This window comes from Ochlerotatus camptorhynchus, unplaced genomic scaffold (assembly GCF_037179485.1).
Source record: "Ochlerotatus camptorhynchus isolate MF236.1 unplaced genomic scaffold, CSIRO-AGI_Acam_v1.1 ptg000417l, whole genome shotgun sequence".
NCBI lineage: Eukaryota > Metazoa > Arthropoda > Insecta > Diptera > Culicidae > Ochlerotatus > Ochlerotatus camptorhynchus.
The window spans coordinates 824,110-841,819 of NW_027040903.1; the positions used below are offsets into that span (position 1 = coordinate 824,110).

The 17,710-nt window shown below is 39.1% G+C and overlaps 1 protein-coding gene across 1 annotated transcript in view; it reads right to left on the bottom strand.

The window, feature by feature from the left end:
- Positions 1-17,710, bottom strand: part of LOC135711062 (uncharacterized) — an 84,792-nt gene that overhangs the window by 5,317 nt on the left and 61,765 nt on the right. The window contains exon 4 of the mRNA XM_065233806.1: positions 4,854-5,088. Coding sequence (XP_065089878.1) covers positions 4,854-5,088 — 235 coding nt within the window. The remainder of the gene's footprint in view (positions 1-4,853; positions 5,089-17,710) is intronic.

Genomic DNA, 17,710 nt, shown 5'->3' on the forward strand with positions numbered 1-17,710 from the left:
GTCGAGATGTTGTAGTCCTAGCAGAAGGTGAATCAAGTCCAACTTAGTGTTCTAGATGTACACAAATATATTTTTCCATTGGGGCAACCTAGTTTTGGTATTTTTACGATATTTTCTGAACAAAGCGTATAACTTTTAGGGCACATTGTAAAATGCCGGTAGTTTACAATTGATTCTAATGGATAACTCATTTCTGACAAAAATCCATATGAGACTGTTATGATTTTATGGGCGTTCTTAATTGAGAGATTTCTAAGCTTGGACTCTTTTTGCATTAGTAAAGCTCGATTCAAAGTAAATCTGGACGCACGGTTTAATGCACCACCGCGCCCCTGTGGTTGGAACAAAAACATTTGACAGGCATTTGTTGCTGTTTAATTGACGAAGAAATTGGTCGATTGATCGACGCATCCCGACATTACGGATCATGGAACTTGAGAAAAGAAAATTTATTGTGCACAAACATCTAAAGAACCCTTCGTGGTCTGCCTCAAAAATAGCAAAAGTGGTGAGTCTTGTAGTCAAACGTTACAAGGATACTCTGAGTGTGGATAGAGCACAGCGCATCTATCATAAAAGTGGCACTAGGGACAAAGAGCTGAGGAGAAAGGTGTTGAGGTACGTGAAAAGCAACCCAGGTGTCTCCATACGTGATTTGGCAAAGAAATACGATTCCAACTTTTCCACCGTGCGTAACATCCTTTCAAGAGAAGGATATAAGTGTTTTTGTGCCAGTAAACATCTGAATCGCTCCCTGAAACAATATTTAGTGGCCAAAAAGCGAGCACGATTACTATACGAACGAGTTTTGACGAAATTTGATGGCTGTATTTTAAAGGATAACGAAACATATGTCAAAAGGGATTATAAACAAATCCCCGGACGAAAATTTTACCTGGCAACTGGTCGTGGTGATGTCCCTTCCAGGTATAAATTTGTTTTTGTTGATAAGTTTGCTCGGAAACTAATGATTTGGCAACGAATCTGCAGTTGTGGCCTTAAAACCAAGGTTTTCATCAAATCTCACACAATGACGTCGAAGGTTTACATTAAAGAGTGTCTGAAAAAGCGGATTATAACCTTCATTCGGCAACACAAGACCAACGTTATGTTTTGGCCGGATCTAGCCGGCTGCCACTACTCTAAGGAGGTACTAGAATGGTATGCTGTAAACAATGTTAATTTCGTCGCCAAAGAGATTAATCCTCTGAATTGCCCTGAGTTCAGACCGATCGAAAAATATTGGGCAATTGTCAAGCGAAAACGTTGAGGATGCGGTAAAGAAGTGACAAATGCACAACAAATGCGTTTAAAGTGGAATAAGTTCGCCGATTCAGTGTCACCAGCGACTGTGCAGATCATGATGGCATCGATCACAAGTAAAGTGTGACAGTTCGTTCGAAACGGTGAAATGTAATAACTTGTTATATATCGTTTGAAAGCTGAATAAATACCCTTTTGTTTGTGTTGTTTAATTCTTGAGTTTTATGGGGGAATTTGCGACATTGCAAAAACATCCGATCAGAGATGAACCAGCCAATGGCTGAAAGTCTCTTTAATAAAGAAAGATACAGATAAAAAAAAAACATCCTCCAAAACTCCAGCAATTTCCGGAAATATTGGAACAACCAAAACATCGATGTTTGAGAGTCCCAGGAGTTCAAGGCACGTTGTTATTTTTTGGAGTGTCGAGAGTTCTGAAAGTACCAGAGTACCGACCGTAATATTCCAAGAATTATGTTAAAGGAATTTCACAAGTTTCAGGAGATTTGCAATATCTACACAAGATTTCAGCAAGTTCTTTAGAGTTCTGTTAGTTGCTGTAATTCTAGGAGCACCGTATGTTTTCGGAATGCATGAAGTTCAAAAAGTTCCAAAAGAACAGAGAGCGTTTAGAGATTTGTTTTTCCTTTGGTCGGGTTGTAATTACTGCTACCAACACACTGATCTTATGTGATGTAAGGGTAATGAGGTATTCGTATTCGTATTCGATACAGTTATCATTCATATATGCGCTTCTCACAAGAAGTCTTATTCAATGATGATGTTAAACATCATTCGAAGAGTTCTGGGATCAAAATAGGTCTCACTACAAGAATCCTTATTCGATTGTGATGTTCCGTATCATTCTAAAAGTTCTGGGACCTCTACAAAGACGCGCCAAAATGGGTGTTCTTAGTGACAAAAACAAGCGATGATACTGATATTTGACCATGCATCAGAACCCTGGTTCAAACCTTTTGTTATTTCCCATCTCAGTTCCCTGGCTCATGATCGTCAACAAGAAGGGGCAGACTTCGATGTGGTAGATCTTACATCGTTAACGTAGCACGAAAAGGTTTTATACTCTAAGGGGGTTTCGAGAATTACTTGAGTTTCTGGAGCTCCCAGAGTTAACCTTACATATTAACCTTTCTGAAACTGCAGGAGTATTCTCAGAATTTTGTTTACCTTCTGTGTTCTATGTTCTATAGAACTATGATTACTAGACTGATGCAAAATTTGAAATTTTCGCTCCACAGTGTTCAAACGGTTTCAAATCGGGTCCTGATTAGCCTACGAAAGTTTTAACTCATTTGATAAGAAACTGACTTGGCACAAACCATTTGAAGTTTATATGGAAATTACTATGGGAAAACAAAACTTTTTGTTCATTGTCTTCTAGCCTCTTTAGGTATAGTACTGTTACCAAATTCTATTAATATTCACATGGAAATTTTTATCAGCTACAACTTTGCAAAACATCGTTTTTCAGCCAAACGTCAAATTAAATAGTTATTAATTGTTTAAGAAATTGATAATCTTATGACATGATTAAGCAACTGTATTGTGGGCAACACTGTATTCTGCAGTGTGACATAGTAGCCATGATTTTTGTCCTCTATTCTACGCGCCATAAACACCAATGTTGCCTGCTGAACAGTTGATTGAGCGTAATCATAAGACATCAGTGAGTTGAATCATTAATAACTTTTGTTCCTTACATTTGATCGACAACTGGTCTTGAACAAAGTTGTAGCTCAGAAAAGCTCAGCTATCGTTTTCTAAAGTAGAGTTAACTGGTGAATTTTGAGATAGATATGAACCGAAATTATGGTTTCTCCACAGTAATTCCCATATAAACTTAAAATGGTTTGTGCCAAGTCTGTTTCTCACTAAATGAGTTCAAATTTTATGAGGTCCCAGTTTGGAACCGTTTGAGCGGTTCCAAACTGGGACCTCCATGGAGTAAAAATTACAAATTTTGCATCAGTCTAATGATTACCCGTGCAATTCTCATAAAATTATTAACAATTCTTGCTGTATTCCCTAGGAATTACACAAAGAATTCTCCTGAAAACATCTCTGTTGAGTATTTACTAAATTTTGGAATAATCTTCAGAATTCTCTATATATTCCCTAAGAACTCCCGCCTTGGGATCTCTAAAGATGATTACAGGAACAACCTTGAAATTCTACATACAGATTTCCGTGCAACTTAAAATACTCCTAAGAGTGCTTTTGGAATTAGAATTTTTGGAATTCTACTTACAAGTACCGTAGTCCGAGGGAAAATTGATCACCGGGGAGAAATTTTTCAAAATACCTTGCATTTTTTTTTTTTTTTGTCTCGCACCTAATTTTTCAAGATGGCGTATTCTATATTTTTCAATAGCACATAAACGACCCATCTGATCTAAATGACGTCTGAGATAAAGTTGGCCCCTAGCGAACAATTATGCAAAGTTTCATGCAAGTCAGAGTGGGAAAATAAAATCGATTCGTCAGTTGACGTAACTGCTCTATTGTGAAATCCACAAATATCCTGCGGCCATTAAAAATGATTGACGAGATAAATCAATTAAACTCCATGTATCGAACCACCCGAATAATAATCGGAGCATATATCTGCATCAGCGCATTAGGAAATTCCCAGCACACAATCGCCTAGTGCGAATCTCAATTCGACAAATCAATAACTCATAAATTGAAGCAAAAAGCTGGACAGGTATCTATTTGCTGGTCTAAAAATGTGGGCCGAGCCAAGCTCGCTAATGGATCTAGTAATAGTTTGAAATTCAATCCTGGCTCAACGGACCAAATCATGGTTTTCCCGAACTGAGCTGGAGATGCTGATGATGATGATGCTGTTGGCAGCCCGGCACACGTTTCAGTTCAGAATCACAGATAAAGTACACCTACCAATAGTACCAATCTCGAGCGCTCTGTGAACCGTACTTTTGCAATTACAACTAGTGTCGGAATTGGATCTAACGAACAAGACGTAGGAGTAGAGTAGGTACCCTCACCCCACCGCTTGATTCGTGCGAAAGCTCAAACCCTATATTTATAGAAATATGTATCACACAGCCTGGGCGAAACTAATGTATGTTTTTCAATAAAATGATAAATATTACCATTAGTCTATCTCCGAAGCGTACATATCTACGCCTCAGCAGGTTCTCAACCGTTTGCAACCGGCCGGTACGCCGGTGAAAAAAAGGCGATGGGATGAAGAGATTGAGCCTGATGGCCGTATGCAGGTGAGGGCACTGCTTGCGTCAAGCTATTCTGCAAGTGCAAATGTATTTCAAATAACATTTTAGTATCACATTTAGCAAGCTTTGGGGGTAGGTTGTTAGCGAGTTTCTGCTCTTTTACTTTCAATAGAGTTTTCTTTGGATAAACAAAACCCCTAGTCACGCTTTGGTTGGAGCCTGACACAGGAAATCTAATTTTAAAACTACTTAAACCCTTTTTCTGCGTGCTCTGCTCTGTTCTTTCGCTTTGGCAAAATAGCCCATCCCACACCATCCAGATTTGTATACGGAAAGAAGAAACCACCAAATTCATCTCTGGGGAACCTAACTTACCTTGTCTTGGAGAACGGTGATGAAGATATCGTGATTGGCTCGATGGAGGATTGGGATCCTGCCGCCGTCGCTGATAATAACGATGATTCATTGCCACTTTCCTCCCCGATTGCTCCGTTCCGGTTGATGCCAACACTACTGCCACTTCTGCCGCTACTGCTGCTGCTGCTGCTGCTGCTACTGCTCCTACTACTGCTGCTGGAACTGATGGTACCAGTGCTGTTGCTGGCGTCAGCTGAAATGGGAACCGAAAGGAGGGGACACCATTATTGAATCAAATTTAATATGAAAGAGGAACCAGTCAGTCAGCGCCAAAGCAACATAGCACAAACACAAAAAAAGACAGGAAAGTGGTGAAATTGAAAGTTTTCGTCGTACCTACATAGGCATACCCTCTGTATGACAAGCGCGTTCTTTGTGTGCTACCAAACGAGTCGCAGGCACGAATATATTTTGCAAACTGCCAGTGATACGAGGGATAGGCGGAGCAGACGTTTAAAGTGGATAGTCTGTATATTATTCGTTTGGGTCTGGTCATGGAAAGGTGAGTCACGTGAGAAAGGCAGGAAAGCTGAATGAACTCGTAGAATGGGACAATTCAAACGATTTATTTCACACTTATTTGCAATATCCTGTTGCGTGATTGTGGATCCTATATTTCAAAGCAAATCTAATAAATTTGGTAAACATGACTAGTTCGATAACTTTGGTATTACCGATAGTAAATGGGTATTTTGTAGACGTATATATCCAGTCTCTCAAACTTAATTATTCAATTCACTTCTTCTTTTTCATCGTGAGTATCACACCCTAAATGGAACCCAAGGCAATAGCTTTTTAAGCACTTTGACTACTTCTCAACCTCTTATCATTATTGCATTTGTATATTGTGCGGCAAACACAATGATGACTCTAAATTTCCAATCTGAATATCTTTTTGGCCTGACCAACAACCTAGCTCATTATCCACGTATTCCATGTATACCAGATATTTTAGGTTCTCCTATCGTCCTGGCGGAGTACAGATCTACTACTAGATCAATCACGACTGGGACAGTTCCTTAAAAACGAACAATGTCCAAACAGATTCACAGAGTTTAGGCGCACAATTTAGGGGACAGGGCTGGTAGTGCTGATGCGATATAATAGCAGTGACTTTAGTGACTAAAATTACGGAAAAAGTGACCAAATAGTGACTTGTAAATACTAAATAAGTAACTATTTATATGGTAACTTAGAAATTCAAATACGGATTGATATTGAAATAAACTTTTTATGTCATGGAACTTAAAATCAAATTTCATAAATTCCTAATTTAATCGAATCTCACAACGGAATCTCCTGTGAAGAGCATTTCAAGTGATTTGAATAATTTACTTTTGTTTACGTTATACATAATGACTAGCAAATAGTAAATTCATTTTTTATGATCTTAAATTTGATTCTGCGTTCGAAATCTTTAAATATTTGATATATCTAGGTAGATAACTTTGATAAGTCGCTAAGGACTTTTCACAGAATTTCTTCAGAATGATCTCAAGAACTTGTTTAGAATAATTCCCCTTCTCTTAAACTTAGAGGTAAATAAGCTTTTACAAAAATAATATTGCACTCTTGAAATTCTTTGCTGAACAATCAACAAAATTCTTATAAATACATTATTTTCGTAGTTGTAAATGCTTAATATCAAATATCAGAATTTAAGTGGTCATTTTATACGATAGATGAGGAGATGAAAGTAAAGAGTTGATAGTTCCGTTATAGTGTGACAGTGTGAAATTTGTATATAGAAAGTAGAAAGCGAACAAAGGACAATTTTGAGGAAGGTACGAATAGGGAAAACCTTCTCCTTTACCAAGCTCATCCATTAATGAGGGATGGTGAGGGGTTTTTCCCCCTACCACCACTGGCAAAAGGGATGATCGCCGATTTGCTCATATACCTCTGATGTGCGGTAACAGTTCTATCGATTGTTTCACACTCAAATCGCCATCTGACGTAAACAACTACGCGATTCGTACCTTCCTCAAAATTGTCCTTTGCTCGCTTTCTACTTTGTATAAACAATTTTCACACTACCGTACTATAACGAAACTATCAACTCTATTATTGAATCTCCTCATCGATCGTATAAAATCTCCACTTTTAGTCTGATATTTGACGTTAAGCATCTCCGACTATGTAAACCGTTAAATTCACGCATGAAGTAATAACACATAAAAAGTTAAAGTAGATTATTTTGAAGGCTCCTTCCATAAATCCATCCTCAGAATTTCCATGGAATTAACCTCAGAAATTTCAGAAATTTCTGCTTAGAATAATCTTGAACTCCTCCCTTGCATTCAATTGGAAATTCAATTCGTATTCTCCTTAGAATCCCCATAGTATTTCCTCAGAATTCTCAATACAAAAATCCATCAGAATTCCTTTAAGATTGAACCCTCAAAATTCGATTCTATTGGAATTCTTCTCGGAATTTATTTCGAACTCTTTAGAATTCTCTTGGAAGTATTGTCAGAAATCACCCAGAACTCTTTAAGAACTATCCGCAGAGACCATCTTTGAAGTTCACGGGATTTAAATGAAATTCTCATCAGAGCCCCCTTAAGCAAAATTTCAGAACTAATTGGACCTAGAATCCTCATGCAATCATCATAGAATTCTTCTCAGAACTCTCGTTAAAATGCACTCTCAATTATATTAGAATTATTTCCAAAATTGTTTCGGAGCTGAATTTTGCGTCTCTAGTAATTTAAACAATAATCAAAAGCGACGCTCGTATGTGTTAAGCTATGTTTAACTATATAGGTAAAGCTGGCTTAAGATTTAAGCGGAGAAGAAGAAATTGGTCCTAATTTTACATGAGACTTTCGTAGTCTGTGCTTTGGTATTCTTCTCTGATATATTATTATTATTATTATTATTATTATTTAATTTTTTTCATCGGACTATTGTCTACATGAAACAACCTTAAAGCTAAAACAATTCAAGTGTTTCTAATCCGTGCCAAAAAGCGAGATGAAGATTCCCCAAATTCGAATAATTCTTCGACAGCCGTAAACGTACGCATCATAGTTGTTAGTGGTTCGTTGTAACCGAACGCCGTTCGATGGTACCGCGGTTGGAAAAGGGTACCACTTCGTAATGTTCTCGGTGGTACCAAGATCGCTGAACTGGTCGGTTCTTTGAAGAACCACACCGTTGATGGCATAGTCAAAAACAATCGGCTGCCTGATGCGGTAATACGACATTACCATACATTTAGGAATGCTGAGGGTAAGCTTATTCCGACACCAATCAACGAACAGATCCAATACCGATTGAAGACGAATGCAATCCTCAGCAGTCCGCACCACGAAGTACAGCTTTAGGTCATCGGCATACGCAAGCTTACAGCCATCTCCAAGTAGAAGAAGTGCGTCGTTGATGTACAACACAAACAGCAACGGGCCAAGATTGCTACCCTGTGGTACACCTGACGAGTTCGTGAAATACGAGGAAGTACTGGAATCGAGTTTCACTCGCAGAGACCTGTCAGTCAAGTTGGAGCACAACCACGAAGTCAAACGGTCCGACGCACCGAGTTTGGATAGCTTTGCCAACATAATGTCATGGTTGATCGTATCAAACGCTGCTTTTAGATCAGTGTAGATGACGTCTATTTGTGCCCCATTTTCCAGTTGCTCAAAACATGTCGTGGTAAAATTTAGAAGATTTGTGGTAACCGATCGTCCAGGCATGAAGCCATGTTGGTCACTAGAGATATAGCATTTGGTGTGCTCAAGAATGAAACCACTCACAATTATCTCAAACAGTTTTGATGCTGCAGAGAGATTAGTAATTCCTCTGTAGTTTTTAACGTCACGTTTATCTCCTTTCTTGTGTACCGGAACCATAAATGACTCTTTCCAGATTGCAGGAAATTTCGACTCTACAAAAGATTTGTTGAAGATTCTGCAAAGCGGTTCAACAAGCGCTCCAATGGTACGACAATACACTGCAGAAGGAATGCCATCTGGTCCAGGCGAGAAGGTACATTTCATTTTCTTGGCGGCATTAGTTACCATAACGGGCGTTATTTCAAAAGTGTTTATGTCAACAAGGTTTGAAGACACATCCGAAACAGCCGAGACAAGTTCAGATGGATTCTGCGGCAAAAACCGACGAAAAATGAGCAGCAAAAAGCTCACATTTCTCCCCGCCTATCGACGATTCAATGTCATTGAAAAAAACACTTGCAGGCATTGTTGAATTTTTCCTCTTCGAGTTTACATAGCTCCAAAAGCTCTTGGGGTTTCGCCTTAAATTAGTTTGCACTCGTAAAATGTACGATTTGTAGAGCGAAGAGTTTAGATTACGGTACTCGTTACACGCCAAGTGAAAACTACGCTTATTTGCCAGGGAACGGTATCGCCGAAGTCTACGTTGCGAAGCATTTCTATTTCGTTTTAGTTTTCGTAGCAAAGCGGTGCTCCACGCAGGAGAAACAGCAGGCCGACGAATCGGTACGTTTGTATCCATCCAATTATTTAGCACAGCACACAACGTTTCAGCCATTTCATCAGCATTCAGTCCATCGAAAAGAAGATCCCAGTCAGTGACGGAAAGGAAGTCCATTAGAACATCGAAATCAATCTTGCTATAGTCTAACGCAAGCTCATCACTCGCATTCAGCAGCAGTGCACCGTCATCAACTAGAGATGGTAAGCAGACGACTAGTGGCGGATGATGAAGATCAACTGGCAAGAGTGGTGAAACAGATCTCGAGATTTCCACAGGAAAGTCCGTATGGCAAAAGAACAAATCCAGGATGCGTCCTAAGTGGTTGCGCTCGAGATTTCTCTGATGCAGGTTGTGGAAATCCATGCCATCAATCAAGAATGAGCTAGCAACTGGTAAAGGAACAGAGTTCACAGGTCGAATCTCGCCATCAGCCCAACTCCAGGATATCCCAGGTTGATTGTAGTCACCGCATACCAGCAAGCAATCGCTGTCAGAGCCACTGTTACAAAGCTCTTGGATCGATTCAATATGCCCATTCAAAACGCTGAGATCCTTGCTCTTGTCTGGAGGAACGTAAATTGCACACAGCAATTGTCGCTTGGATCCAATCCTCGTCGATACACACACTTGTTCTATCGTATTCTCCGCTCGTTGCAACGACACTGCTACTGATGAAACGATGATGTACGGCAATTAGGTACACATTGTAGTTGCTTCCGAAAAGCTGCGTCGAATTGATAGCCTCGTTAAGCCCCGTCTCGATTAAAATGATGACGTCAAAATTGTACTCCAGGACGTTGCAGTAAAAGTCGTCGATCTTGGTGCGCAGTCCACGTACGTTTTGGTAATAAACCCATAAACGACTAGCGTCACGGGTCGTGTTCTGCAACATGGACATATTTGGCGCGGGAATATTTGGTGAATGGTACAGATACTCACCTCTGGTGGAAACCCTAGGGTTTCCACCGTCCACAGAATGTCGCAAAGAATGATTATTGATAATGGTGCTAACCCTAGGGTTTCCACCGTCCACATGATAGAGCCTTAAGTATTTGTCAGTGGATTGCCGTTGGATCCAGACTGGTTTTTTGAGTAGTCGGTGAATTCACGGAATAATATCCCATCAGGCCACGTAGAAGCGTCGAGAGCTAGTTCTTTAAGCGATGGATCCAAGCCAACTTTGAAGGAAATGAAAGTCAGCTTCGTCATATCCACTTCCTTGGGAACGAGACGCACGACGTCAGCAGGTGTTGTTAGATCCAAGCAGCGAGAAGTAATTTTTTGAATGTCCTCAGCAGTTATTAACGGGTGTAATCCGGACAGGTAGAGCCAGAACTTTGGAGGGGAGATCGGTGGTGTTAGACACGGTACAGACAAGTCACTGAGATCAATTGCATTGGTCCCACGTACAGAAGAAGTGCCAATCGGTCCACCTTCATTACCAGGACGAAGTTTAACACCAAGTCTGGGCCAGGCATTTCCCTTCCTTGATCGATTCGATGGTCGCTCAGCAGGAATATCCATGGAAATGCACTTGTCAACTTTATCACTCAGCGATTCCACCAAGTTGAACAGTTGTTGAACCTGAGCCGGTAAGCCATCAGGTGACGGAGTCGTGTCGTGTGTGAGCTCATCAGTAAAATACTGTTTCACACTTCTGCCATTCATTTTATCCCGGCAATTTGAACAAACGAATACAGCCTTGCCTTGCGATAATAGGTCTTTGCTCGCACGACTGAGGTTGAAACCACAACATTGCATGCTGATGTGGAAGTAAACCTCACAAAAGCCGCAGCGCAACGGCTCGATTTCGTTGATTTCCAACTGGCATTCTCCGCATTGTTTTTTCTCCATCCTTACAGCGAACAAAACAAAACTCAGTGAACAGCAACAAATGATAGCGTTAGCCCGAATACAGGAATGTGGTTGAAAATTAAATCCTTCGGAATCGTCCAAAACAGCAAATTCACAAATCAACTCCACAATTTAGCGATGAAAGCAGGTCCAGATAATACGTCAACGTTGAAAAAACGATTAAAAACTACAGTCAAACGAATTAAAAATAACTTTTAGCGGACAAAATGTTAACGCGAATGTAACACACAATGGAAGCGATATGCTTCCTATCTTGGTGTCATCCCTAAAATCCTTTAAAATTTTCTTAAAATTTACTTTGGAGTTCTTAATCATCCTTGAAAGACTTTTGAAAATCTATCACAGACAAATTCCTTTGGAAAATTTCCAGGATTTACAATTTATTTTTTGGGAAAGGAGATATATTTTTCCCGATTTCGATTAAATCGAAATTGTAGGCATTTTCCAATAATTTTCCTGGTGTTCTAAAAGTTTTGCGGTTTTAAGCTCTTAATCTAATGAATTAAAATGCCTGATTTTTACCGAACAGTTCAGCAGTTGAAAGTTCGGTAAAAATTACCGAAGTCGGTAATCATTTCTAAGTGTGAAGCCTATGGTAAAATTTAACCAAATCTGTATAAAATTTACGCGTTAAATGAAGTGAAAATTGATCTTGATTATTAAGTACTTTCCCTAATTTATTTTGATTTTCAGAAAATTTCCTTTTCAAAGCATAAAAGTTTTATCACGAACCAAAAAAGTCTTAATAAGGCAGGAAGAAATATTAAGTTTCACTTTTGTAGATACGAGACATCAGATATTAATAAAAAAGTTTTGATGTTTTGAATAGTCATATTGAAAGCATTCTGGATTTGATAGCTACACCGCGACACGCGCGCGAGGAACCTAAGTAAAAAAAAACAGTGAAGAGTTATTAAGGTAATTCAGTTATAGATACCTTAGCTGTTTCGTAACAAGGGAAATTAAGGTTTGAACAAATCTTCAAGATTTTGGTACTCGAATGTTGTTCATCATTCTGGAACTCAAACTTGCAATACGCAAGACATGGAAAAATTCAGTAAGCAACAATGAGAAGGAGAAGTTTGCGTGATTCTGAAACAAAATAAAATAATTTGGGAGAGGAAAAGTTCTTAGCGCAAACCGCAATTTAGCATATCAATACAAACAAGAACCTGCTGCAGAAATTTAGATTGAGTTCTTATTCGAACCGTAATTCATTCGTAAGTTGGGAACCAAGGGGTAGTTAACCTATGTAAAACAAACGTATCGTGCAATTCTTTCAGAATGAATCATCAGGCAGTGAAAGCTTAGCTTCTACTAGGGTTCCTTCACCTTCTTCGCGACCGCAAATAACACATATATTGTTGAATATACCAAAGAATGTACATACTGTAAAACGGAGTAACATTGACAGTTTTTTTTTTGTAATTATATTCTTAATGTTTTTTTACAGCAATGAATGTTTTTCAAATGTTATTTTTTTAAAGTACTGGATCTGCAGTCAATTCAGTAGTTATATGTTTAATGGAAATTTCTTCATTTGCACTATTTTTTAGTCTTGTAACCGAACATCAGTATTTTGATTTAAGGTTACTTTGATAATGCTCGATGAATGTAGAAAAACATGCGTGAAACTCAAATAATTTAGTTTAAGAAATATGAAACATTGAATGGGAAAACATCATAAGCAAAAAGCAGACAACATTGAATTTGTAATGGCTATATCGGAAATGCATTTCATAAGTGATTGTTTGAGTGCTTTTTCGAACAACGAAGAACAACAAAATTGTAAGACATGATGATGATGATGATGATGATGATCCACTCATTGTAGCACGGAAACTAAGTCCGATAGCAGTAGGCGCTCCTCACTGTTTGATTTGATCAAGCTTAATAACCTCTGATTGTCCTCAACATGTCACTGTATGAAGGGCGAAAAACGGTTTTGGTGGATCGATAGGTAAATTCACCGAGAATCTCCTTCCAGCCACATGATCATACAATTGGTCAAAAAACGAGCCGTCCGACAGTAGGATACCCCAATGATTGTGGAGAAGAGCATGCCCTTTTTCCACGAGACGTTAACAACAGGGAGTTGATAATTTCACTCTCCCCATCCAAATCGCTTATATCTCTTGTGCCTTGATGGTCTCTCCCAATCCCAGCATTGTTTTGTATATATGAGCAATATTGAAAATTTAAAATTTAAAACGATCACCAACTTTCGCTGTTTCAGAGATACCCCGTTTTACGGTACCTGAATTTAGTCATCACCCACAACAACGGGTCCCCGCAGACCAAATTGTAAATCCCAACAGACCTGTGATTCAATGGATATGCACTTTGCATATCCGGTCAATCATCATCGCACGAACCGGCAGGGGAGCACCATTCACCACTAGTGAGCTGTAATGCAAGAGGAGACGACCGACGTAAACGTTACTTAAACCTAGGTACGTTCCATTCTGGGACGAATTGTAAATAGCGAATGGCGTCGCGGTCCTAAATTGTTCAAAAAAAAAAGCCGGTTGTCTGTTGGGGTAGTTGGTTGTGGAACGAGACGGTGGCACGTGGCGCGACTAATTCAATACAATTGTCCTCCGCTGCAAAAACGCTAGTAAGCTAAGAGAGCTGAAGTGCGGAGAAAAGCGTCGCGCGGCTTTGGTTAATGTTTTTTTTTTTCAAACAATAGAACTAACACGCTTCGATGCGAAATCGTCAAATGCTTGTCCAGCACATCATACCTCGCGCTTTGCTATTCGCAGCCAAGCAAAACGTGAGCTTTTTTGTGCAGCTACCATATTTACCTGAGGCGCGATTGGCGTTGTGCTGCTTTAGGGTTACATTTGCAAACGCACCATAAATTAGGACGGCGTCAATTATCTGTCAGTACGTACTGTACTCGGTAGACTTTCATTGGAAAGGCTTGCTCTGCCAGAAGCAATATTTTACGTAGACCTACTGATGACGGGGTTTGTTGGGAGTTGTATGATTGCTCAATGAATCATGGTAACCGCATCAGCTCTCTGATATTGCAAAAACCTGATTGGGCAACTCATCGATAGTTCGGCGTACGATTTATTTCGATTCCAGACTTTTGGATGACTACGAATAAGGGGAACTACCAGAAATTCCGACAAAACTGCCGTTTCATTCAAAGTCTTATTTTACGTCTTCTTGGCTATTCTGACACTATTGTGCAAATCTTGCAAATTTATAAAACTCCATCCATCATAATTTTTTTACTATGTCCCAGAATCATGACAAATTTTCGCTCACAAAATCTTGAAAATATCTTCATCTAGTTTGGAATATTGGAATATTAACTCTCTCTGGTATTCCTTCATAATTTGATCTATAATGCGCTAGGAATTTTCTGCAGAACACTCTTTGCATTAATTTTTGCAGTATTAACTTGAGATTCCCCAAAGAAATCTCCTGAAAATTATTATGGCAATTATCCTCACCATTCACATGGAATTATTCTTGGAGCTTCCTTTAAATTATCGTGTCCTATAAATTCAATGAAATGCTTCTAAGAATTCACATGGAATAACACCTACACTGAAAAAAGTTTTCATGTAGCTTTCATTGGAAACGCACATGATTTTCATTCATAATCAAAATTAATGGATTTCATCTGAATTTCACATAACATTTATGCGATCACATGAATTGTATGTGATTTTTCATATGAATTTTATCGGCCTCATAATATTCATGTGATTTTGTGCTGGGATTTGCTGCTATGTGATCACAGGAAATTCACATGGATTTCATTCATTAGATATGTGTTACATTTTTTGAGTGTAGTAATTCTCTTGAAATTATTCGGTATTTCCTCCAATTGAATTTTCAGCTAATCAATCTTAAAAAAAGATTGTCTAGTGCTATTAATCTCCGTATCAAAATTCAAAATATCCGCACCGTAGAGCCACACTCTGTGTTTTCACTGAAGGTACACTTGAGAGTGCTCTCGACAGCATTGCGAAATCTGGTTCTGGGTTCTGAATGTGACCAGCAGCTTGCTTGGCACTAGTTTGAAACTTAAACATGAAACTAAAATGTTTTTAAGTTTCTGACATGATGAGGTACTTCAATACATTCCTTTTTTAATGTTTTCTAGGTTTTCCTGGAAGACACCCTGCGATTTCATACTTATGGCGGGTACTGTAATAGGAAGACGCCTGTGATTTAACCCACGATCTTCGGTTAAGTAAGCAAAAACGGTCGCTACTAGACTACCGAGCTCCTTTTCTGGGCGGTTTTCTTTTGTGGCTGAGAGATTTTGCAAGCCTGTATTAGAGCATTTTCAGGTGAAATCAGCCAGAAAAAAAACAAAATTGTGAAACTTTCAACACGAAAAAATGTATAAAAGATTATGATTTTCCATAGATTAAGAGACCATTTCGACTCAAGACTAATTTTGTTTTCACATATCAAGAGCAACATGTGAAAAGGACATACAACTTTTTTGAAAACGAACCTTTATAGGCCCTCTTCTCGCCAACCGATGGTCGCCTACGCAAACTAACAACATCATCGGGAAGGGGAAAGCTTCCCCTATCTGGTGATGTTGATGGTTTGCTTTGGTGTCATATGGGTGGCGAGAAAAGGGCATAAGAAGGTTTGTTTATAAAAAAGCTTGTATGCCCTTTTCACATGTGGCTCTAGACAAGGGAAAGACATCTGTACTTAGAGTTAATATATTTGCAGCGAGTAAATTTGAGCTACTCACATTTACTCAAAAATGATCAAAGTAGTCTCGATTTTCTGATCAAAGAAAATATCGTCTGACAACATATTAAATATGCTGATTTTGGTTTTTAATATACACACAGTTCTTAAGCACTACTCTTGGCCAGACCAAGGATCGATTGGTTAAAATGATGTCGTTGAAAATGTTTGGTGATGTGGTGGTGTTATTTCAGGACCGTGCATGTTGATACTCGCCCAGAGATTTAAGAAGATTCTGGCTTGTACGGTAACAGAGTCCTCTCATCTTGTTGATTTAACTTCGGAATCCTACATAAAAGTTGAGGTGTATCGTAGATTAGGTTAGCTGGTGCCTCCCTTAGCTCAGTCGGTAAAGGCGCAGCTACAAAGGAATTTTTCGGGTTGGAAAATTTCTCGACTACCCTGGGCATAGAAGTATGATTGGACTTGCCACACAATTATACCACTGCAAAAATGGTACAGGCATCGAAAGCTGTCAATTAATAACTGCGGAAGTGCATCTAGAACACTAAGTTGAGAGCACGCAATAAGCTAATATGCAATATGCAATAAGCTTGAAATGCGAAGAAGAAGAAGAAGAAGAAGAAGAAGAAGATTAGGTTAGCTCTGGCATGTTCAGTTTATGTTGATTGAACGTTGAAGTAATTCTCTTTCGTGAGAGTTGGTAATATGCTGGTTCACAATAAATTAATTTAGTATTTGTTCATATCTAGGTTCATATTGTATTCAGTTTAGTTTAGTTCAAATTAAAGTTCTTTAGTTTTAGGATTTAGCTTTAGTTTATAGTTAAGATTAGGATTAGGTTTATACAATATTAAAAAAAAACATCAAGTTTTAACTATGATCCGGCCACATTCAGAATATTGTCATTCTTGATCATGACGATCTGTCCCACCATGGCAGCGAATTGAGGTTTGCAACCTTTCGTTGCTCGATACTGTATTTGATCAAGATACTCTGGGTACCATCAGGCCCAAATACGCTGGAATAACTTCTGGGTGAGTTGCCAGTGGTCCAGACGGTTGTCCGGCGTGTTAACATGACTTGGCACCGGAACGACTTGCAGGCTTGAGCCTACCATGAAATCGCCTGGCGTTAGAGCCTCAGTGAGATTGGATGGAACCGGTGTTAACGGTCTCGAAATGTCATCGTCGCCCACTGGTCAACCACCATAACCGGTCGAACTCCGGACGAAGCTAGAACAGCACTACCGTTCATACTGGCGACAACGCTCTGATGAGACAACGAAACCCTACCCCAAGCTCCTCCCCTGATCCTATCCTTCAAAAATGTACCCTTCTAACCTCGAGTAAGCCGCGAGTAATCGGCCCAACTCCTACTAGACATAGAATTAAGTGAATTTTGTTACATACAGTGAACAATGAATTATCGGCTCCGTAAAGCTAACGCGATTGAGCCTTCCAAATAAACGAACTAGATAAAAAAAAACGGTCTCGAATTGAGGCACATTTCGATCGGTGTTAACAGCTTTATCATGCCCTCTTGAGGATGCTGATGTTTGGCCAATTTCACGTTTATTATTGTTTTTGCACTTTTCGTCGCAGTTCTAATGGAATACTGGAATAGATTATTAGAATAATTTTTAAGATTGCTCATCATTGCGAACTGGACAGTACTAGTTTCAACCTTGCTTTCAAAATAACAATCGTAATCAGGTTGCTATGATGTGTATACGATATTGAGCAATGCGATTTACTCAGAGCTACTCAAATTTAACTCCG